General features: G+C 43.2%; 1 protein-coding gene across 1 annotated transcript in view; it reads left to right on the plus strand.

Annotated features, from left to right (window-relative positions):
* The window catches only part of ITGA2 (integrin subunit alpha 2), a 61,032-nt gene that overhangs the window by 23,867 nt on the left and 12,158 nt on the right, over nucleotides 1-25,007 (plus strand). The window contains exons 11-22 of the mRNA XM_009905064.2: nucleotides 1,523-1,668; nucleotides 2,893-3,036; nucleotides 11,158-11,361; nucleotides 12,153-12,289; nucleotides 13,771-13,910; nucleotides 16,261-16,412; nucleotides 17,444-17,554; nucleotides 19,472-19,554; nucleotides 20,271-20,412; nucleotides 22,622-22,714; nucleotides 23,736-23,812; nucleotides 23,911-23,994. Coding sequence (XP_009903366.2) covers nucleotides 1,523-1,668; nucleotides 2,893-3,036; nucleotides 11,158-11,361; nucleotides 12,153-12,289; nucleotides 13,771-13,910; nucleotides 16,261-16,412; nucleotides 17,444-17,554; nucleotides 19,472-19,554; nucleotides 20,271-20,412; nucleotides 22,622-22,714; nucleotides 23,736-23,812; nucleotides 23,911-23,994 — 1,513 coding nt within the window. The remainder of the gene's footprint in view (nucleotides 1-1,522; nucleotides 1,669-2,892; nucleotides 3,037-11,157; nucleotides 11,362-12,152; nucleotides 12,290-13,770; nucleotides 13,911-16,260; nucleotides 16,413-17,443; nucleotides 17,555-19,471; nucleotides 19,555-20,270; nucleotides 20,413-22,621; nucleotides 22,715-23,735; nucleotides 23,813-23,910; nucleotides 23,995-25,007) is intronic.

Genomic DNA, 25,007 nt, shown 5'->3' on the forward strand with positions numbered 1-25,007 from the left:
ATCCCCATATATTTTCTGATGCATGTTTTTGTGACCTAATAAGGACAGTCACTTTGTCTAACCAGTTTGTTGAAATGTTTTCTGCAACATGCCTGCTTTGACAATTCATCCCTGAGTAGTGCTATGGCATTAAGGATTGATGATTTTCTTATCCTTGAAGTTATTTAATGTGTTGCTATTTTTGAAACTTTCTCCTTTCCCTATAGCTTAGCATTGCTTGCATCCAACACAATGAATAAATCTAAATCTAACTTAATAAGCAGTAGGTCTTTTGCATGTGTGACTTTTTATTTCTCCCTCTCTAGAATGATTCCTCCCTAAAAAGTCAGACTCTACCATGCACTTCTAAAGCATTGACTGTCATAATTTTGGAAGAAACAATATTACTGCCTTTTCCATCCCTTCATTTCCTTTCAAACTCCTTCTACCTCCCTGTAAATGTTCATCTGTACCAGCTTGCTTTCTTGGAGAGCCCAAGCTAAAGGGTTGATAGCACATCACAGCTTGCTGGATAGTCCTTGTTCTGCACTACACCCTCTCTGTTAAAATGGCTGTACACTGTATTAATTAGGAATAAGTGACCTTAACTTGCAGAATAAATTCTTGTTTTCTTGTTCTTGCTGAACTTGTAGTCTCCAATGATGTTCTCTCCCTAGAAAAAGTGTTTGAATACAGGTGAATTAGATGGGCATATGTAATGACTAAGGCTTAACCTTTCAGACAGTGCTTTTCACATTGTCTGCAGCTTACTGAAGACCTCAGTATTCTGCCCAGCCACTAAGATTTTGTAATTCAGTTTAAACATAGTCTTTACAAAGTATGATTTTTATCTCTGTTAAAATAGGTTTGTTATAATTAAACCACAGAAATGTGAAGTATGTAGTTACATATATATACATAATAAGCACTAATACAGAGTTGATACATGTTTAAAATATTTACATATATTAAAAGATGGTCCCTGAATGCAAATAATGTTAGAATAATGGGAATGAGGATTAAAATGTTCAAAGACATTCAATCATCCTAAGCCTTACAGCTGACAAGTTAATAATATAGTCTGTTCTATTTAGCCAAAGCACTGGGATGTGATTTGGTGAACTGTGGGAAAACACACTGCAAGCTTTGCAGAAGCTAGGTGTTCCTCGCAAGTTTGAAGGTTGGCCCACACGTTCATCTGACTGTTGGCTTTGTTTCTTCATTCCAAGGATACTCTTCACACTCTCTTCCTGTCTCTTTCACAAGCATGACATTTTTGTGGTCTACATTTTACTGAATAGGCTACACTACTATCCATGCTATTCTGCAAACCTGCTTCAACTTGATTTGTGTGTTATTGCTCTCTCCTGAAGAAGACTGCAAATTTTATGCTTATGTGACAGCTTAACTTTCTGCCTGGAAGCATCATTCTCAGTGACTAATATAACAGATTGACTCATCCTCTGTGCATTCATGGATAACCAGTTGACAACTTATAGTTAATGGTCTCCTACACATGTTAAATGTTGATTTTCTTCCCCAGGTTATTCTGTTGCTGTTCTCTCAACTGAAAGCTCTGTTTATTTTGTTGCTGGTGCACCAAGATCCAACTACACTGGCAGGGTAGTGGTTTATGACGTTGATGGTGATGGTAATATTGCAATTGTGCAGTCCCAAAGAGGCGAGCAGGCAAGTATATTTTGGTCATGAACACAGATTTTGCAGGCATCTGGTATTACTGGCACAGCATTAAATTATGATGCATTTGTTTTGATAATTCCTCTTTCTTTCAATACATTTAGAATCCACTTGAACTTTTCTCTGCCACTAGACAATTTCAGTGTTAACTGTAATTATTAAATGGTTTAGAAAGAGTGGTAGGTTGAAATTAACCCCCAACTAATTTGAGAGAATTGCCCCCCAAAATAAAATTGCCAGACTAGCACAGTGGGATGGAAGAATATAAAGCTATATTTACAAGCAAAACCACAATCTAGAAATATGAAATGCAATGAATATGTACAAAGTATACAATATTTACATGTATTTACAATTTATAAACAACACAAAAAACCCCCCTGGATAAAACCAGGGGGTTACCAATAGCTTCTCTTCCCCAGTATACAAGGGAAAAGAGAAGAAAGCAGAGTGTAACTTATTAGTACTTAGCCACAACAAGAACACAGCTAAGGTCAGCAACAGCCAAGCAAATACAACCACCTAGTATCTGCTAAAGCTGAGAAAGAGAAGTTGTTAGTTTTTACAGCTAGCTTTATGTTCATTATCAGACCAATAAGGGGTATTTAGACATCATCATTGTTTTTCTTTTGCACCCAATGGTAATTTATTTGCATTCTACCACTTCCTACTCAAGATCTGTAGAAAATTTCTTAGATGTCAGCCTGAAACTGCCACAAGAAGTTATTCAATTAGTGGTAAAAGATAATTTACAAAGCTACTTAATGTTTTGTTCTGCCAACACTTCTAATTGGAAGAAACTCAGTCAGCTTCACTCTGCCTGAGAAATTGTGAAACAGCTGATATCAAAACAGATCCGGAAGCTCATTCTCTTTCCCTGCATTTGGAAAACAGCAGTGAGCTTAGATGGTTTTGGTTTTGGTTTTGTCTGTTTGTAAAGTAACCCTGAGAGTAAATCAGAGTTTTGGCAGTTTAGTATAAAAAGGAATTACACCTCCCATGTCTTACTCTGTGTTTGCATTCTTACTGCTGAGTGGTAGCCATAGTAGCACCTAGTAGGCAGAGACATTGAACACATGGTAAGGATATTGTTCTTCAAACACTGGTGTATGTTATGCAGTAATTTCATTCCAATGGGCAGTTTCAAAGTCAGGTGCTAAAACATTATGCTTTACAAAATCCATGTACAAACATTACTCTTACTACTGATTTCAGATTGGTTCCTACTTTGGGAGTGTCGTGTGTTCAGTGGATGTTAACAAGGATTCTGTGACAGATGTGCTACTTGTGGGTGCACCAATGTTTATGAATGACCTGAAGAAAGAGGAAGGGAGAGTATACAAGTTTTCCATCACAAAGGTAAAAATGGTACTGTAGCAAAGCTGAATCAGCTTCCTGCCTTTCTATCCATAATAAGTGCTGCTATTTTCATTTGTAGCTGAAGGGATTTACTGGTGTTCCCTGGACTACATTTTTACCAAGGAATAAATAGCCCACATTAGTGACTGTCTGTTCTGCTAAATCAACCCTGGCCCTACACCCAAATGATGCAGCAGAATCACTCAAGCTGACAGTGCTCAGGGCTAGCTTCTTTCACATCAGACTGGCCACATGCATGCTAAAAAGCCGCTGGCCCTGGATCTCTTCAGGGTTTCTTAGTCACCACTTTGAGTTTCTTTTTCAATGTATTAAAAATTATCACCAGTAGGTTTTTTGTAATGAGAAATAGAACATGTGCTTTACTGAAGGTGTGGCATAAGGTATGTGCCTTATGACCTGGAGCTTTTTAGTCTGAGGGCTGGGTGGCAAGAAGGAGGGCACAGGCTCTTCTCACTTACTCCCTGTGATAGGACAAGGAGCAATGGATATAAGCTGCAGCACAGGAGGTTCCACCTCAACACAAGGGGGAACTTCTTTACTGTAAGGGTCACAGACCACTGGAACAGGCTCCCCAGAGAGGTTGTGGAGTCGTCTTCTCTGGAGACTTTCAAGGCCTGTCTGGATGCGTTCGTCTATGACCTGAGCTAGGTTGTATGGCCCTGCTCTGGCAGGGGGGTTGGACTTGATGATCTCTTTGGGTCCCTTCCAACCTCTGGCATCCTGTGATCCTGTGACAAGGGCAGGGGTAAATACTGCCAAGCCCACCTGGTTAGAGAACTGTGGATGGACCGTTTCTTAGTGCAAAGAAGGTCATCACAGAATCCAGGGGTTGGAAAGGACCTCTGGAGAACTTATGGACCAACCCTCCTGCCAGAGTATGTTCACTTAGGGCAGGTTGCAAGGGACAGTGCCAAAATAGGTTTTGATTGACTTCAGAAATGGAGACTCCACCTCTTCCCTGGTCAGCCCATTCCAGTGCTTCAGCACTCTCAAAGTTCTTCCTTCTGTTTGGATGGAACTTCCTACGTTCAATTGCATGCTTCTCCTGTCACTGGTCGCCACTGATAAAAAATGGCCCCATCCTTTTAATACCCACCCTGTAAGTATTTCTCTCACACATTCTACTTTCAGAGGAAGCTGCAAGCCTCCTCCAGAACTGCTTGTGCAGGTAATCAAGGAATAAGATAGTGGGAGCAGACCAAAATGGAGTCAATAAGCAAGTTAGCAACTAAGCACTATTAGTGACCAGGGTCCTGCTGCTCTGGGTGGCTCCGTGGTCCTGGTTTTAGGAACTGTACACAGGTGTAACACAAGGTTAACCACTGTTCTGAAAAGCTTAGCTCGAGGCTTTTGCTAATTAATTGTTTGCCATTTGATTTTGGCAAATCTGTTCAGCACCCAATAGATTTCCCAAAACAGTTTTCAAAATGCTCTCCTGCCAAGTTTCTGCAGTATATGATAGAGTTTCACACTGGGTGATTGGTATTACTCGGGTTGTCTCCTTTGTTCAGTGAAGCTTTGTTACTTCTCTGATGTTACTTGGCTGACTGTTTTTTCCTCAGATCTGTAGTAGTTGTTTTCAGAATATCTGTATCAACAGTCCTGAAGCCCCTGGCACTTTTGAACAGTCTCTTGATCAGTCATTTGATATGTAGCTTAAATTAGCACCTACCAGCCATCAGAGAAAGCAGCAGAGCATTTCCACCAAGTAAATTGTAATCACATCAATAGAGGGGAACGACCATCTTTTTCAGGAGCAGCTCACAGTCAGATCATCCTGGAATAGGAACATGTACCGTAAAGCAATTTCAAGGTAGACTGAGGTGCTGGAAGTGGAACTGTTGGGAGCTGACATTGACATTGGTCTTTGTGATTGTGGAACTAAGAAAACAAAAATGAAAGGACCTTTTTATCATGTTTTAAAAACTGAATATATTGTATGACGATCCTTATCATAGAATCATAGAATCAATAAGGTTGGAAGAGACTTCAGAGATCATCAAGTCCAACCTGCCACCCAAGACCTCATGACTACTAAACCATGGCACCAAGTGCCATGTCCAATCCCCTCTTGACCACATCCAGGGATGGTGACTCCACCACCTCCCTGGGCAACCCATTCCAACAGCCAACAACTCTCTCTGTGAAGAACTTTCTCCTCACCTCCAGCCTAAATTTCCCCTGGTGCAGCTTGAGACTGTGTCCTCTTGTTCTGGTGCTGGTTGCATGGGAGAAGAGATCAACCCCCTCCTGGCTACAACCACCCTTCATGTAGTTGTAGACAGCAATAAGGTCTCCTCTCAGCCTCCTCTTCTCCAGGCTAAACAATCCCAGCTCCCTCAGCCTCTCCTCATAGGGCTTGTGCTCGAGGCCTCTCCCCAGCCTTGTTGCCCTTCTCTGGACACATTCAAGCGTCTCAATGTCATTCTTAAACTGAGGGTCCCAGAACTGGAAACAATACTCAAGGTGTGGCCTAACCAGTGCTGAGTAAAGGGGCACAATGACTTCCCTGCTCCTGCTGGCCACACTATTCTTGATACAGGCCAGGATGCCATTGGCCTTCTTGGCCACCTGGGCACTCTGCTCGCTCATGCTCAGCCAGCTGTCAATCAGTACCCCCAGGTCCCTTTCTGTCTGGCTGCTGTCCAGACAGTCTGTCCCCAGCCTGTAGGGCTGCATGGGGTTGTTGTGGCCAATGTGCAGCACCTGGCACTTGGACTTGATGAATGTCATCAAGTTGTACTCTGCCCATCTGTCCAGCCTGTCAAGGTCCCTATGCAGAGCCCTTCTACCCTCTAACAGATCAACATCTGCTCCCGACTTGGTGTCATCTGCAAATTTACTGATGGCTGACTCAATCCCCTCATCCAGATCATCAGTAAAGATATTGAATAGGATTGGGCCCAGCACTGATCCCTGGGGCACACCACTAGTGACTGGCAGCCAGCTGGATGTGGCACCATTCACCACCACTCTCTGGGCTTGACCCTCCAGCCACTTCCTAACTCAGCCCAGAGTGCTGCTGTCCAAGCCACGAGCTGACAGTGTGGCCAGGAGTTTGCTGTGGGGGATGGTGTCAAATGCCTTGCTGATGTCCAGGTAGACTACATCCACAGCCTTTCCCACATCCACCAGGCAGGTCATCTGATCATAGAAGGAGGTCAGGTTGGTGAGGCAGGATCTGCCAGTCCTGAATCCATGCTGGCTGGGCCTGACCCCTTGGCCATACTTCAGGTGCACAGTTATTGCCCCCAAGATGACCTGCTCCATAATTTTCCCTGGCACTGAGGTCAGGCTGACAGCCCTGTAGTTTCCAGGTTCCTCCATCTGGCTCTTCTTGTGAATGGGCATTGTGTTGGCCAGCTTCCAGTCATCTGGGACCTCTCTGGTGAGCCAGGGCTGGTGGGAAATGATGGAGAGATGGAGCTTGGCCACTTCATCTGCCAGCTCTCTCAGCACCCTAGGATGGATCCCATTTGGTCCCATGGACTAGTTGGGATCCAAGTGGCTCAGCAAGTCCCAAACTAACGGATTTCAGAGGTACTACACTGCTCCCTGACTCCATCAACCAACTCAGGAGGCCAGTTATCCTGGAGTCCTCCTGCCTTATTGTTGAAAATTGAGGCAAAGAAGGTATTTAGAACCTCAGCCTTTTCCTCATCTTTAGTTACAATGTTCCCCTCCAGGTCCAATGAAGAGTGGAGGTTCTTCTTGCCCTCTTTTTAGCATGAATGTATTTATAAGAATGCTTTTTATTGTCTTTCACAGCAGTGGCCAGCTTGAGTTCTAACTGGGCTTTTCCCTCTCTTAATTTTTCTCCGACATGATCTAACAACATCCTTAAATGTATCCCCCCCTTTCCAAAGGCAATACATCCTCTTTTTTTCCCTTAATTCCTTCAAGAGCTGCTTGTCCATCCTTGCTGGTCACCTTCCCCACCACCTCATCTTTTGGCACATGGGCACAGCCTGTTCCTGTGCCTTCAAGAGCTCCTGTTTGAAGTAGGTCCAACCATCCTGGACCCCTTGGTTCTTAAGGGCTGCTACCCAGGGTACTCTCCAAACTAGTTGCTTAAATAAGCTGAAGTTTGCTCTCCAGAGTCCAAAGTGAGGATTCTGTTACTGCTCCTCCTTATTTCCCTGCATATTGAAAACTCCACTGTCTCATGGTTGCTGCACCTCAGACAGCCTCCCATCATCACATCTCCAACCAGTCCCTCTCTATTTGAGTACAGCAGGGCAAGCAGGGCCTGAAACCTGGTAGGCTGCCATAACAGCTGCATCAAGAAGCTGTCCTTCATGCACTGCAGGAATCTTCTGGCCTGCCTTCTCTCTGCTGAGTTAAGTTCCCAGCAGATGTCTGGCAGGTTAAAGTCGCCCACAAGGACAAGGTCTGATGATCTTGAGACAGCCTCCAGTTGCTTATCAAATATTTCATCAACCTCTTCATCCTGGTTGGGTGATCTATGACAGACTCCAACCAAGATGTTAGCTTTGTTAACCCTCCTTCAGATTTGAACCCACGGGCACTCAATCCTTTCATCCTCTACCTCAAGTTCTGTGGCATCAAGAGATTCCCTAATATACAGGGCCACCCCTCCTCCTCGTTTCCCTCACCTGCCTCACCAAAAGAGCTTGTAACCATCCAGTGCAGTACTCCAATTGTGTGAATTGTCCCACCATGTTTCTGTAATGGTAACTACATCACAGTTTTCCTGGTGAACCAAGACTTCCAGTTCCTCTTGTTTGTTTCTGTGGTAGTTTAGGCTGGGTGCGTTCTGCTGGTACCACAGAAGATACACCTCTGGGGCCCCAGGTCTCCAGCCCAGTGGGTGGACACAGGAAGCTGCGTATTTCATTCCCATAATGTCCTGCTCCCTATAAATCTATCGGCAAGGTCTTACATTTCCTCTTTCTTCCGTCACTGCTTCTGTGGAGATGCTCCCTGTCTGGTAATGGAGGAGGAGTCATCTTGCAGCCTCATGGGCCTGGCTAGGCCTAATGATGGGAGGAGAAGGGGGAAGGACAGTCTCAGATCTGGCCAGCTGAGATTTGCCTAACAGGGAAGCAGGGCGGGAAGAAACAGCTCTGGGGTTTTGGGTATACCCTCAGGTGGGGAGAGGGGAGTGTTGGGATGCTTCTGGGTATGCTTTGAGAAATCCTTTTGTCACTGTGCTCGTGGTTCTCTCTAAAATATTCACTGCTTTTCCATACTGCATGCTTTGGTGTACATGCACTTCAGCTGGGCTGTTGATTTCTCATCTAACTCTAGTTTACGTCCCACTCTCTCATCTCTGGAGAGACTGGTTTCCTCACCCACCCCCTTCAGATGTAGTTTAAAGGCCTCCTAATGAGCCCTGGCAACTCGAAAGCTAGTATCCTCTTGCCCTAGATTTCTAGATAGATTCACCCCATCAAGGTCCAGCAGGTCAGGTGCAGTAAAAGTTGCCCTTTGATCAAAGAACCCAAAATTCCATTGCTGGCACCATCCTTTCAGCCAGTTGTTGATGGTGTGGGTTCTCCTGTTTGTTCCTTTCAGTGTACACCCCTGCCACTGAGATAACTGAGCAGAACACCACTTGAGCTCCTGCCCTGTCAACCAATTGTCCAAGGGCCCTGAATTCCTTTTTGATTGCCCTGATACCCTCAGGGATGGGTTGGGATGACATATGGGTCCCTCTGTTCCCCTCAGGGGAGAATCCCCAACAACTATAACCCTTCTCATTTTCTTTATGGTGCTGGTCCTTATAGTTGGTGGGGACTGCTTTGCCTTAGGCATCTCTTCAGATGGTTCCTCTTCTGCCCTCTCATCCACATTGCCCTCGGCCTGCAGGGCTTCGTACATGTTGTGCAAGAGCAATAGGGGAGGCGAAGATGGCCAGGGTGGATTCCCCTTGTTTTCCCTAACAGGGACCTGTATCCATCCCTCCCTGTTTCCAGGGATGCCTCCCTCAACATGGGAGGTCTGCAAGGCCTGTTCCCACATATCTAACTCCTTTTCACATTCCCATATAGTCCTGAGCCTAGATACTTCACCCTTTAGCTTGGCCACTTCGTCCTTAAGCTCAGCCACTGGGTTGAGGAGAAAATTCACCTGGTCACACCTGACACAGGTGTTGTCTCCTTCCCCCTTCATTCCAAGTGCCAGGGTCCAGCACACTCTGCAGTGTGGACACCTGCATGCTTGCACACCAGCTCTGTCTGGGTACCTACTGATTTTCTAATAGCCTTTGGCCGAGTTGTTACCATGGTTCACGGGTTTATTGTTATATATTCCACCTAACTTATATTGTTAGTTGTTAAAAATATATATTCCACCTAACTCCTATAATTTATCTGAGCTACCACAGAGGCTTCTGTACTCTGTCAGCTGACCTGGCATGTGCAGTCGGGCAAGAAGGCTGTCCAGCCAAAATGGCGTCACAGCTCAGCCCCACCGGGGTGATGTCTGTGTGGCTGATGTCATGATCCTGAGCAGACATGTGAGAGTCAACCCTGCCGGTCCTCCCTATCTGCATGAGATTTAACACATCCAAGTGCCAGGTTCTGCACGTTGGTCACAGCAACCCCATGCAGAGCTACAGGCTGGGGTCAGAGTGGCTGGAGAGCAGCCAGGCAGAGAGGGACCTGGGGGTGCTGGTCGATGGTAGGCTGAACATGAGCCTGCAGTGTGCCCAGGCAGCCAAGAAGGCTAATGGCATCCTGGCCTGCATCAGGAACAGTGTGGCCAGCAGGAGCAGGGAGGTCATTCTGCCCCTGTACACTGCACTGGTTAGGCCGCACCTCGAGTACTGTGTCCAGTTCTGGGCCCCTCAGTTTAGGAAGGAGGTTGACTTGCTGGAAAGAGTCCAGAGAAGAGCAACAAAGTTGGTGAGGGGTTTGGAACACAAGCCCTACGAGGAGAGGCTGAGGGAGCTGGGGTTGCTTAGCCTGGAGAAGAGGACACTCAGGGGTGACCTTATTACTCTCTACAACTACCTGAAGGGAGGTTGTAGACAGACGGATGTTGGTCTCTTCTCCCAGGCAAGCAGTACCAGAACAAGAGGACACAGTCTCAGGCTGCACCAGGGGAGGTTCAGGCTGGATGTTAGGAAAAAGTTCTACACAGAGAGAGTGATTGCACATTGGAATGGGCTGCCTGGGGAGGTGGTGGAGTCGCCATCATTGGAGGTTTTCAGGAGAAGACTTGATGGGGTGCTTGGTGCCGTGGGTTAGTTGTTTGGGTGGTGTTGGATTGGTCGATGGGTTGGACGCGATGATCTTGAAGGTCTCTTCCAATCTGGTTTATTCTATGTATTCTATGTATCCTTCCAACCTGCAAAGCCCCGAGAAGAAACCAAAAGAGTCCCGGTGCTGGTCCTGATCAGCTCTCCAGCGAAAATGGCCAAAAGTTTAGAAAAATGAAATCATGGCAGTTTAATTTCTTTTTTTTTTTTTTTTTTTTTTTTTTTTTTTTTGCACAAAGAATACTTTTCTGGTAATTTCTTAATAAATAACTTGGCTGGTATTTCTAAAATTTTAAGCACAGAGTGATTAATTAAGTTAAAGGTGAGAGTGGTATTTGCTAGAGACTTGAATTTAAGCTGCTGTAAATGTGATTATTTTACTACAAAGATCCCTAAATTTTCTTTCTTTGTTGGCACTGGAGAGGTCAGGAGTTCAGCATTTGGAGACATGTTTTTTGCATTAGTTTAGTTACGAAATTCCATTTCTGTTTCAAAGAATTATGTCCAGTTACATAATTTCCCTCTGCATAAAAACTGGTAATCCAAAACTGGAAACTGTATTTTTCAATGCATTATGAAACTTCCAGAACAGTCAGATGAGGACAGTGAGAGCATTTAAGTTTCATACATATGGTTATATTTGCTGCTAGTGCTTGCATAGCATGCTTTGATTTTGCTGTGTACTGCTTGCCAAGACTCAGAGACATAATGCAAACTGAATGGGCAATACAATGGGGAAGGAATTCAGGACTGAGCAGTCCAAGAGGAATGTACTGGAAAACAGAAACAAAAAAACAATGAAGATAGATAATCCTCCTGTCTGATCTGGTGCAATGATAGCTGTGTTCTTGCTTTTTTCTTTTTCCTTTTCAAAGGGAATTTTGGATCAACAAGAACTCTTGGAAGGTCCACAGGGGTCAGAAAATGCTCGGTTTGGATCAGCGATTGGAACGCTTGCAGACATTGATTTGGATGGCTTTAATGATGTTGTAATAGGTGCACCACTGGAAAACCAAAACTCTGGAGCAATTTACATTTACAATGGATTTCAAAAGACTATACTTAACAAATATTCTCAGGTAAATAACTTTGTTACATAATGCTGTACTCAGTGCCTTTAGATCTGCTAATGGAAAACAGATGGATTTTTGTATCTTATCATTGGTTACTGTTTTCCTCATCTTAAAGAGAATGCTTTTGTTCTAATGCCTATATTGAGCTTTGTACCTCTCCTTGATTCAGCTGTCAGTATGTCCTTGTTGATGTTGTGCTGCTGGTAATTGAAGCATATAAAGGAAAAGGACTTCCAAGATGCTCCATCTGAGCCTCTTATAATATTTGGTGCTTGAGTATGCAACAATCAAATTTCATATATATTTTTGACACCCATTATGCATTATTTCAGCATTGATGTAAAACAATGAATACTAAATAAATCCCATCTCTGTAAATTACAAATATGTTGTCTTAAAGGAAAAGACATTCAAGGGTCTTCGCATATCTTGTATGTCAGCATAATGATACTTTTAATGTCCCTTTCCATGAAGACTTTCTGTCTGCAGAAAGTATTTGTTAAAGGTACTGTTAAGCATCCTATTCTTTTGAGTTTTTTGAGTTCCTCAGTGTGAGATGGAAAAAGTTTCCACTAAGTTAGTTGGTCGACTCACAAGAGAGAAAATTCTAGCTCATTTTCTGTTTCAAGAGAGGAAAAAGTCCTTTAAAAGCATCTGAGAAAATATTCACAAAAGCATTTTGTCTACACAACCCATTGCATATACAGGGAATATCAGTGAAAATCTGTTGCATAGGCTGCTATCTACAGACTTAAGCAAACTTTTGGCAAATTTAGTAACTGAAGTCTCTTTCCCAGAAAATCTTAGGATCAGATTCTGCTTTAGGACAACGGCTCCAATTCTTTGGAAGATCAGTAGATGGCCATAGAGACTTAAATGACGATGACATTACTGACGTATCGGTTGGTGCTGATGGAAATGTGGTTCTGCTATGGTTGGTAAACTCTTTCAGAAAGGAAGTCTTAATGATTCAGATCCAAGCTGAGCATTCAGTTGATTAAACAGCAAAACAAACACACAAACCAAGTTCTTTCACTACATGTGTTCAAAACTAACACACACATTGCCTCATTGCTGCTATTGTAGCTAGCTGATAAACAGCATTAGACTGAGCCCCTTTTAAGCAGGTATCATCAACCATAAACAGCCAAGGTGGGGGCAAGCAGATCCAGGACATGCAGGAGAAAAGTGGATGGTGGGGGCTGCCAAGAGGAACCTGTGTAGGGGTGAGGAGGGCCAGAGGACACCTCTGCCTGCTGCTGCTGTGTAAATATGTGATCCAGTGAGAAGGTGCAGCAATAGGGAATGAGGCATACATTAGTTTTTGTACAGCATGTTGCACTTCAGAAGCTGCAGTGTAATTTTGATAGCTGTGCTTGAGATAGGTGAGACCACTTCCCACACGACTTTTGTGACCTTTACTGGTCGATCGGCTGATATGGGGGAGAGAGTTGTTTTGCAGGGTAAAGATAGAGAGTAGTGAAAGAGAGGTGGCATGCAATTTGGGCAAGAAACCCATCCTTTCTGGCATGTGGCCTTTGCTAGAGTAATCTGAGTACTTTCATGGAAAAAGACAAGGGAAAAAAAAAAAAACGAAGAAGAAAGGCTTCACAGAACTGATACCTTCTGCATCCCTAAGTAGTATGTATTTTCATATTTGCTTCAGGAGCTCAATTAAACTGCAGCTTGCTTTCCCATCTGTTGCATGTCTTTTTGCCTGAGGTTCCCCACTGAAAGAACAAAAACATCTGTCTGAAATGCCACTTATTTCATAAAGAAGCAAGGTTATTCAAAATGAATGGTCAGTTAGTAACTTTGACCCACAATAGAACTGCTGCTAATGTTGGTGGGAATTTCATTAAGGAAAATTATGCTCTTTGGAGTACCAGCATTTATTTAGATTTGCTTAATGAAGATGCTTAGTTAGTCTGATTAACGAGTTTCACTTTTGATTAAAGTGTTCATTTTTACTTGTAGGAATCCTTCTGAAATGGCTCTTTTAATTACATGAAAGTTGGTTTTCTGAAAGATAAGATTATTCGTTAAAATGAAAAATTATCCTTCTTCACCTTTCAAGATTAGTTCAGAAACCTCCCTAAAGCAGCCAAAGGTTACTTATTGGGAAAACAGGAGAGGGCTTTGTTGTCTGTTACCACAAGGGAAGGATTGGAGCATTAGGATAAAGACATTGATTATCCATGAATTTGACATGATAATTTATTGTCGTTACTGAAAGCTACTGTATCAGTAAAATCACTTGTATGCAAAGAAAAAGAATTGTACTGGTGCTATTAAAAAATGTTTACAGTGGGAACCAAAATATCAATGTTACATTTACAGGTAGTAATACAAGAGCTTCTACATTACCCTGTACTCTTGAAAATCACATGTAACCTTTTACAAAATATTTTTCAGGTCACAAAGCATTGCAAATGTGTCCATAATTGCCTCATACAAACCAGAGAAGATCAGTCTGGTGAACAAGAACACAGATATAACTGTCAAAATATGTTTTCAGGCTACATTTAGACCTGCTAAGAGAAGTAATCAAGTGGGTAAGAGTATTTCAATGACTTATCTTATAGTTAGATAGATTCATAGAATGGTTTGGGTTGGAAGGGACCTTAAAGATCAACTAGTTCCAACCACCCTGCCATGGGCAGGGACACCTTCCATTAGACCAGGTTGCTTAAGGCTTCATCCAGCTTGACCTTGAACACCTCCAGGGTGGGGGCATCCACAACATCCCTGGTTGTAATAAGGCAAAGGAGACCATGTGCAATGGAAATGACTGCAGCAAAATCAATGCATTTTCACATGAATAGGCTCTTAATAGATTGGGCATTATTCATCAAAAAGTTTTAAGGTCATGTGTTCAATATTTTAATCTCTACTGCCATTTCAGACAATTTTAGATTGCTTCCAGACTAATGGCCCTGAAGAAACAGCATGCAGCACGGTCGATACTATTTTACTCAAAACCAGACAGCAAAAGCCGAGGCAGTCTTTACATTATTTTTTTACCAAAGTCCATTATTCAAATGAAATTCTAGATGTGTTTGAATGTCAAGAAAGGCAAAACGAGTATAAAACTTCAATTCCTGAGAAAGTGTTAAGACCTCCCTTCATCACTGGCTCCAAAATATTTGTAAAGTAAGGAACTGATAGTATTCTTGCCCAGAGGATGTCATTGCTGAAAAGACTGGGTTTTCTCTCAACCTGCCAGTTGCAACAGCAAACTGCAGGCATTTACTTCTTCAGAAAAAAATAAAGAAATTGCCTTATATTCAGTGCAGATGTCAGTGGGGAGAAGTTCTTCTATTCAAAGGACAAGAATGCACCAAATATCTCTGAGGCAAGCACTGGTCTCCCATGAAACTAGTTGCATGTCATTCATAACCACCAGTTGGACAGATTTAGTGCTATGTGCAGTGCCTTTTGGAAATGTGGATTTTGAGCTACAAAATAATGGTCAACTTCCACTACATATTAGTCGTAATATGAACAGGAGAAGAAGATAGAAATTACGTGATTGAAGAGAAGGTGCAGGTTCATTATAGTCTCTGTAGAGTTCATGGGTATTATTGCATATAGCATAATCTTGTCCCTGCTGACTGTCTTCTTTGTCTGAGCCGCAGGCTTGGACATCTACAGGAGAGACTGGGTTGACTGCCACTTAATGTGCTCTCTGTGGATGAGAACTCACATCAGAATTTGAACCAGTATGACTGCTTTGGAAAACATAAGATAATATTTTTGTTTTGCTACTGCTCTGTATTTAGCAAGCTACTAAAAGAAAAAAGTGAAGTGTTTGGCACAGTTTGGAAAGCCTGGCCACTCCATATTGCTGAAGATAGTACTATTGCTGAAGATCAGTACTGGGCCCCATGCTCTTTAACATCTTTATTGATGATCTGGACGAGGGCATCGAGTCCATCATCAGTAAATTTGCTGACGACACCAAGCTGGGGGCAGGAGTTGATCTGCTGGAGGGTAGAGAGGCTCTGCAGAGGGACCTCGACAGGCTGGGCAGATGGGCAGAGTCCAACGGCATGAGATTGAACACATCCAAGTGCCGGGTTCTGCACATTGGCCACAACAACCCCATGCAGAGCTACAGGCTGGGGTCAGAGTGGCTGGAGAGCAGTCAGGCTGAGAGGGACCTGGGGGTGCTGGTCGATGGTAGACTGAACATGAGCCTGCAGGGTGCCCAGGCAGCTAAGAGGGCCAATGGCATCCTGGCCTGCATCAGGAACAGTGTGGCCAGCAGGAGCAGGGAGGTCATTCTGCCCCTGTACACTGCACTGGTTAGGCTGCACCTTGAGTACTGTGTCCAGTTCTGGGCCCCTCACTTTAGGAAGGAGGTTGACTTGCTGGAACGAGTCCAGAGAAGAGCAACAAAGTTGGTGAGGGGTTTGGAACATAAGCCCTACGAGGAGAGGCTGAGGGAGCTGGGGTTGCTTAGCCTGGAGAAGAGGAGACTCAGGGGTGACCTTATTACTCTCTACAACTACCTGAAGGGAGGTTGTAGACAGACGGATGTTGGTCTCTTCTCCCAGGCAAGCAGTACCAGAACAAGAGGACACAGTCTCAGGCTGCGCCAGGGGAGGTTCAGGCTGGCTGTTAGAAAAAAGTTCTATACAGAGAGAGTGATTGCCCATTGGAATGGGCTGCCTGGGGAGGTGGTGGAGTCGCCATCACTGGAGGTTTTTAGGAGGAGACTTGACAGGGTGCTTGGTGCCGTGGGTTAGTTGCTTGGGCGGTGTTGGATTGGTTGATGGGTTGGACGCGATGATCTTGAAGGTCTCTTCCAACCTGGTTTATTCTATGTATTCTATGTATGTATAGTAACGATATCACAGCCAGTCATTCTTGGCAAAAAGTGTGCTGTTATTCTTCTTGTAGCTATAAAGTATAATGCAACATTGGATGCAGATCTCCAGTCTTCCAGAGTGACTTCTAGAGGATTATTCAAAGAAAATAATGAAAGGTACATGCAGAGGCATCTTGTGGTACGTCAGGAAGAGAATTGTGTTCAAGATGTCTTCAGTGTACAGGTAAGGGCAATTGGATGCAGTCTTATGTGACAAAAATGATCAGAGGAAGACGTTGATGAATTTTATAACCATAAGACAAATTTCCTGCATGTTGTACTTCCTGAATTCTGTTTCTCAAATCCCTCACAACTGAGAAATGCATAGTGAGATTCTGACTTCAAAGAACCTAGTAATTGTCAAATGCACAGCTCTTTAGGATGGAAGAGGCAATTCTTAGTGATACAATTCAAACCTGACATTACACAGAGCCCGCAGTCCATAGTTCCAATAGATTTTAATTTCCCTCTGAGTAGATTCTTCTCTAAGAACTAAGACATACTAATGTTTTCTCTCAAAGTAACAACATTTCAGACAGACTTCTGGTACATTCTAGCCCTAGGTATACACTTGCAAAAATACAAATAAGCAAGTCCATCTTTCTCCAGAACCAAAGCCTGAATACAGCCCTGAGAGTGGCCTTAAGTCCCCTGTGTGCTGATAGGTGAGGTAAAAGACTTTAATTCCTGATTTGCTTTGCAGTGCAGGTGTTGTTGACTTGCTGATCACATATATTGCCATTGTGGAGCCATGAGCCATAGGGCTATAGGAATATTCATCCACTAGTTAAGAAACAGAAGAACCATGAGGTGTATTGTGGTTTAGTGCAACTCAGGCCCAGCTACCCTCTGTGATGGTAAGGTAGAGTGGAACAGGAGTCTGACTTTGGCATCCAGGTGAGAAAGTAAGTCACCTGGTGGTGGCTTTTGAGGACTGGCTTTTGCAGCTGCTGAGAATCTGTATGTTCCTTAGACCTAGAATTGACTGTGATGAATCCTAGGGAATCCTAGGGAAATTAATTTTACTACAGAACTGGCACTAAAAGGTGTTTAGCAAGATGAATCCACAATAGACAAAATTCTTTTGTTTAACAAATAAAGCTTTGTACAGTCACTACTCATTTAGAGCAAGTATGATTTTACTATGCATTCTGACCGTACAATAGAATTACTCTGCTGTGCTGATAGCTATCATATAAACCATGTGCTTTACAGGAACCTTCTGATGCAGTGAATTCACTTAGCCTGCGCATTGACATTGGTATTGCAAATCCTGGCTCCAGCCCTGTCCTAGATATATATTCTCCTGCATCTGTGGTGTATAGTGTAAGTATGCAGACTTACCATTGAAAAATGCATGGCTGTACACACATGCATAATAGGTAGATGCAAGATGATGACTGGAAGCTGTCCAGCGTGATGTCTATCCACAAGAAGGACCAGAAGGAGGTACCAGGAAATTCCAGGCCTGTCAGCCTGACCTCAGTGCCAGGCGAGATTATGGAACAGGTCATCTTGAGTGCAATCACACAGCACTTACAGGATGACCAAGGGATCAGGCCCAGCCAGTATGGATTTAGGAAGGGCAGGTCCTGCCTGACCAACCTGATCTCCTTATATTATCAGGCGACCCACCTGGTGGATGTGGGGAAGGCTGTGGATGTGGTCTACCTGGACTTCAGCAAGGCCTTTGACACCGTCCCCCACAGCAAACTCCTGGCCAAGCTGTCAGCCCATGGCTTGGACAGCAGCACTCTGGGCTGAGTTAGGAACTGGCTGGAGGGTCAGGCCCAGAGAGTGGTGGTGAATGGTGCCAGATCCAGCTGGCTGCCAGTTACTAGTGGTGTCCCGCAGGGATCAGTTCTGGGCTTCATTCTCTTCAATATCTTTACTGATGATCTGGATGAGGGGATTGAGTCCATCAACAGTAAGTTTGCAGATGACATCAAGTTGGGGCAGATGTTGATTGGTTAGAGGGTAGGAGAGCTCTGTAGAGGGACCTTGACAGGCTGGACAGATGGGCAGAGTCCAATAGCATGAGATTTAACATAGCTAAGTGCCGCATTCTACACATTGGGCACAACAACCCCATGCAGTGCTACAGGATGGGGTCAGAGTGGCTGGAGAGAGGCCAGGCAGAAAGGGACCTCAGGGTACTGGTTGATAGTAGGCTGAACATGAGCTAGCAGTGTGCCCAGGTGGCCAAGAAGGCCAGTGGCATCCTGGTCTATATCAGGAACAGTGTGGCCAGCAGGAGCAGGGAAGTCATTCTGCCCCTGTACTCAGGACTGGTTAGGCCACACCTTTAGTCCTGTGTCCAGTTCTAGGCCCTTCAGTTTAGGAAAGATGTTGACTTGCTGGAACATGTCCAGAGAAGGGCAACAAAGCTGCTGAGGTATTTGGAGCACAAGCCCTCTGAGGAGAGGCTGAGGGAACTGGGGTTGTCTAGGCTGGAGAAGAGGAGGCTCAGGGGAGACCTTATTACTGTTTACAACTACTTGAAAGGTGGTTGTGGCCAGGCAGGGGTTGGTCTCTTCTCCCAGGCAACCAGCATCAGAACAAGAGGACACAGTCTCAAGCTGCACCAGGGGAAGTTTAGACTGGATGTTTGGAAGAAGTTCTTCACAGAAAGAGTGATTGCCCATTGGAACGGCCTGCCCAAGGAGGTGGTGGAGTCACCATCACTGGAGGTGTTAGGTTGGACTCAGTGATCTTGAAGGTCTTTTCCAACCTGGCTAATTGTATTCTGTTCAAGTAAAAACTGGTATTCTGGTTAAGTCACTGGGCTGAAAGCACGAACCTGGCCATCCTCCCTGGTTTCTCTAATACCTTTTTCTGCATTGCATGGGCTCGCTCACATAATGTACACACACCAGCCACGATGGTATAACAAGCATGTTGCTTGAGCCATGTCACTGCTGATGTGAACCTCTCGTTGATAGCAAAGATAAACTATGTTAGGTTAGTTTAGCCTAAAATAAAAGAGTACATAAAAGAGAGATGGAATACCTTTTACTACATCTGTTTTGGGTAACCTGCTGGCACCATTATTGATCAGTTGACATTAGTGACATGCTACTCAGTCCTAACTTCTCCATGTCAGAGTTTCCAATGCCCTTCAGAGGGATTTTCTTATCTGCAAACGAAGAATGTGCTTCATCTCAAAGATGTTTGCCCTATGCTGTCTGTAGATAATTTTTAAGTTGAGTCCTGTCATTCAGGAAATGTTTTTGGTTTTCACAGATTCCTTTTATTAAGGACTGTGGTGAAGATGAACTTTGTATCTCTGATCTTGTTCTGAGTGTTCAGCGGAAAGGAGATGATGGGTAAGAACTGAACCAGGGATTGGGCTTCGGTGTTTCCACTTATCACTTCATAATTTTTGAATGAATGTCTAGATTAGAATGCCTTTCTAGTTCAACATCTACTTAGAAACAGCAAAGATAATAAAACCATTAGATTTTCTGTCTAAACAACTAATCAAGAAAAAAGAGGCATGATAGGAACACAGCTATGGGACTCTTGTCAGCCACTGAACATTTATAATAATCATGTCTAGCTGGTTGCTGTCAGTGGAGGGAGCACACTGGGAGGGCAGCAGACCCTGCAGTAGCCATCTTGGCTTCTCCCACGGGGAGCAGTGAGGATCCTGCAGCAGGCTGTGTCACTGGGTAGCTGGGGTCAGCCATTTGGGCAGCACTTATTCCAAGACCATATGCTGATATATGAAATACCTCTTGCTAGAGCTGTCATCCCAGCCTGCTGCCCACTCTGCCCAGCTTCCTACTAAGGTAGAACCCATGAAAGTTCAGCAATGTGACTTTGAGCATACATAATCGCTTTGAGAAGGCACTAATTCCATCAGTTTCAAGAAATACCATCACAGAGTTTCTTATGTCAAAGGGTTTAGAAAGCAGAGCATTAAGTTTGTAGAATGTAGAAAATGTCTTGCTGTGCTTGTTATTTGTTGTTGGCTGCAGGTCATGCATTTCCATGCTCCACCTCTAATACCTCTGTTTACAACAACTTTATTTTCCAGCAGCAAACAGCAGTTTGTTGTCAGCAGCAAAACCAGAAGACTAACTTTCAATGTGAAATTAAGAAATAAAAAAGAAAATGCATATAACACCAGAATTCAGGCTACATTTTCAGACAACTTGTTTTTTGCTTCATCATCTTTGCCGGTATGTGATAGACACCCAACCTCACAGTTTCTGTTACTGCCACAGAATTTCAAGATTCTCATAGAATTTATTTTTTAATTTCTTTCTAGTAGTGCCTAGTGCCTTTCTAGTGTGTGTGTAGACCTCTCTGCCATCTTGGATACCAGAATTCTTCCCAGTACATCAGTTTATTTAGGTTAAGGAGAGACACTGCCAACTCAGGATGAAAGTTGACAACCTGTTGAGTTTGACCTCACCTCAGTATTTCAGTCATCTTTTCCTCACTTTAGGCCTTGGCACCCACATCTTCTACTTGACTCTTAATGTGCCTGAATGTAGTGGCTGTGATACAGGGAATTTGTATTTGGTAAAGTGAGCAGGCTGCATTGATGATACAGCCTTAAACACAGACTCTGAATCTAGAAATATGTTACTGTGAAGATCATGTTCCAGCTAAACAGTTTATCAAATTGAAATGATTACTATACCCAAAGCTCTTCTTCCAGCAAATTTTGTTTGAGAAAAAGGAAAATAAAGGAATTATACATAGTATTTTGGGGAATGCAATAAACCTGTAATCTCAACAGTTGCTCCTAAACAATTCATGAAGGATGAAATCCAAACTTCAGTGCTTGGCTTAGGCGATCATTCTGCTACTGGAGAGGTGCATTATTATCCCAGGTGTGGAATCCAGAGCAATGCTTATACTGAAGGGAGAGGAGGGATTGGAACATTCATCACTACCCAAGAGCAGCGTTTTCCTGAACAGTGAATTGGCAGAAGTATTTCACAGAGCACTGAGGGTGTCCCTGTACCTCCTCATTCTGTTGTGCAGCTAAATTGACTTAGTCCATTCATGCCAAAAGACCACACTGGAGCCAGGATTTCCTTTTGCTTTAAAAGCCCATTTACTAGAAGTAGTTCAGTCTTTGACCAAAAATGTGCCTGCTTCTAAGCAGAAAGAAAAGCATAAGCTGAGAATGTATGAGTGTTGTTTGGGGTTTGTTTTGGGTTTTTTTTACAGATTAACTCATAAATGGTAAATGTCTGCTAGGGATGCTTGTAACAAAAGACAGTACATTTTAATGAATTCTTTTCAAAGTGATGATAACTGGCAATGGTCTATGAGTTCATCATTGATATAGGACAGGGTAAATATTCTGCAAAAGTAAATAAACTTACTTATTGTGGATTTTCCTACGAAAAGTACAATAAGAGTTCCCCTCCACATGCTAACTTCTACAGGGAGAGTACTTAATTAACTGTCAGGTCACATAAATATGCCTGCAAGTCCTGTAAAAATGTAAAAATATCACTGTGGGATGTAACGCTGAAACTGACCTGTATTTTCTACTCTCTAGTCCTTCTTCCAAGCCCAATTGTAACAAGCTCATTTTACAGCTCACAAGACATCACATGGGACTGGTCCTTGTCCCACCTTTCTCCCGCCTTTCTTATGCCCCATCCCTCTCTTGCATCTCTTGGAATTGCTGTCATATAACGTATGGGTAAAAGCTGGAGCACAGGACGTTACTCCTCAACACAAGGAGACACTTTTTTTATTGCTCTCTACAACTACCTGAAGGGGGCTTGTAGACAGGCAGAGGTTGGTCTCTTCTCCCAGGCAACCAGTACCAGAACAAGAGGACACAGTCTCAGGCTGCGTCAGGGGAGGTTTAGGCTGGAGGTTAGGAGGAAGTTTTAGACAGAGAGAGTGATTGCCCATTGGAATGGGCTGCCTGAGGAGGTGGTGGGGTCGCCAACGCTGGGGGTGTTCAGGGCGAGGCTTGACAGGATGCTTGGTTGTATGGTTTAGTTGATTGGGTGGTGTCAGATGATAGGTTGGACACGATGATCTCGAAGGTCTCTTCCAACCTGGTTAATTCTATTCTATTCTATTCTAAACACTTCTTTACAGTCAGGGTGACAGAGCACTGAAACAGGCTGCCCAGAGACCTCGTGGAGTCTCCTACGCTAGAGACATTCAAAACCCACGTGGGTACATTCCTATGCAGCCTGCCCTAGGTGATCCTGCACTGGCAGGGGGATTGGACTCAATGATCTAGGGAGGTCCTTTATAACCCCTGACATTCTGTGATTCTGTGGTAACAACTGTTTTTTTGCTCCTTCGCATAGTGTTTGTCCAGTTGAATGTACAGACTGAGATCTTCCTCTCTGCTTTATCAAAACCTAATATTGAGATGACTTTTCTGTCTTATTTCCTCTGTAGAGTGATGGGACTGAAGTCTCCTGTCAGACAGGAACAGCACAAAGTACAGTCATTTGCCAAATAAGCTATCCTGTTTTCAGAAGAGGACAACAGGTACAGCTAGTGTGTTTAAATAACCTTGAATGATACCCAAAAGCTTTTTTGGTTTTGTTTTCCTCTAATATTGCATTACTGTCAGTGTTTCTTAGATTTGGCAACAGTTACTAACCTCTTGGGTTTCAGAGGCATTAAAATGGCAAACTTAGGGGTTAATGTTTTTCACTTCTTGCTAGATAAAGGTAAAAAGGCTTTTGAAGTACATTTGTCCCTACCCACAGCTTTCAAATGCTGCTGTAGCACTGTAAACCTGTAGGGTGAGGCCTGGAAATAGAATAAAAAGAGCATAATGTGTAGTCTCCTGGGAAATGAGCACAGTCCCAAACAAATCCTTCCTGCTGTGTAAATGTGGAGTAGATCCCTCTCCTGCTTCTGTGAATCTCATCTCTCCACAAATGCAGTAATGCTTTGAGAAGAGATGGGTGGCCCACACAGCCCTAGGACAGGTCATTCATCCTTTTTCTCATACATACTGTAAAACTCAGGATATTCTTGGGTTTGTAGAACAGAACTAGGTTTCCATTCTCTAACACAATCAATGACAGCAGTAAGAAACTTGCTAGAAAAAATAGAAATATTATGTTTTGTGGCAAGGGATGCAAATAACTAACTAAATAAAAAGTAATTGGATATAAAAAGTTTGTTCTGCATCTTTAATGGCATTGATCAAAGCAGACCTGTTAGAACAACCGGGAGAAAAGAGTGAATACAAACCTCGTGTTAGTGCTAATGTCAGTGCATGCAACTGAAACAATCCTGAACACCTTTTGTTGTAGCTTGTTGCTAGTTATACACAATTTAAAACGAGAAATAGCTCATGTTTGTATACCACTGCCAATTTTTGGGGGAAAGTGAAAACAAAGCAATACTGGAGTATTAGAAAGTACTGAAATATTGCACAGAAATTCACGGAGAATTCTAGATTGTCGCACGTACAAATAATTATGTTGCTAATGAGAAGTCCTTTAGATGCTGTACCATAAACTCATTTATTATGTGTTCTTTGTCTCTTCCACAGGTATCCTTTGATATTAGTTTTGATTTTAACCTAAAAAATCTTCAGAATATGGCAGTTCTAAGTTTTCGTGCATTGAGGTAAAGTACATAATCGTATGAAAGCAAGTATTAATACCTTATTATGTATAAAGTCATATTATAACACTGGATTTAAATGTATGTGTTTTGATGAACAGTGAAAGTGAGGAAGAACAAGAATTAGACAACCAGGTCAGCTTATCAATTCCTTTGCGATATGATGCAGAACTTCACTTCACAAGGTATGCTGAACAATGTCAATATTCACTGTCATTTTGCCAGGACACTTGAATACAGTAACAATATTGAAAGATTAATGAAAAACTTTGTTTTCATTTTGGAAGTCTGAAGAAATTCCTGGTTTGTTAACTGCAGCAGAATTTTATGCTCTTTGAGTAATTGTGCCTGTAAAACATTTACGGAATGTGTGGTAAGAATCGTGGATCCACGTTTATCTCTGCATAGTTGTTACAGGTGCTCACATGAATTGAAGTGGTATAAAATCCAAACAGTGCTTGTGATTTTGATAATACAATATAATTAGTGTATACTATATAATAAGGTTAGACCTCTGAACTCAAATGTAGTAATTTTGGATCAAATTTGCTGAACTTGGGCCAAAAATACAAACTCTTATTAGCAGTTTGAGGTAATCATAGAATCACAGAATTGTTTCAGTTGGAAAAGACCTCTAAAATCAAGTCCAAACTCAACCTTGCATCACCATGTCCATTAAACCATGTCCCAAAGTGCCATGTCTATACATCTCTTGAACACCTCCAGGGAAGGTTACCCCACCATCTCCCTGGGCAGCTTATTCCAATAACTGACCACTCTTTCAACAAAGAAATTTTTTCCTAATGTCTAACCTAGACTTCCCCTGGCATAATTTCAGGCCATGTCCTCTCATTCTATCACTTGACACTAGTGAGAAGAGACCAGGCACCACCTCCCTACAACTTCCTTTTAGGCAGTTGTAGAGAGTAATGAGGTCTCCACTCAGCCTCCTCTTCTTCAGTCTAAACAATCCCAGTTCCCTCAGCTGTTCCTCTTAAGACTTATTCTCCAGACCATTCACCAGCTTCATTGCTCTTCTCTGGACATACTCCAGCAACTCAATGTCTTTCTTGAAGTGCGGGGCACAAAACTGAATAGAGTATTTGAGGTGTGGCCTGACCAGTGCCAAGTACAGGGGCATGATCACTTCCCTACTCCTGCCAGCTGCACTATTTCTGCAGGCCAGGATGCCATTGGC

This window comes from Dryobates pubescens, chromosome Z (genome assembly GCF_014839835.1).
Source record: "Dryobates pubescens isolate bDryPub1 chromosome Z, bDryPub1.pri, whole genome shotgun sequence".
In the NCBI taxonomy this organism is placed as follows: Eukaryota; Metazoa; Chordata; class Aves; order Piciformes; family Picidae; genus Dryobates; species Dryobates pubescens.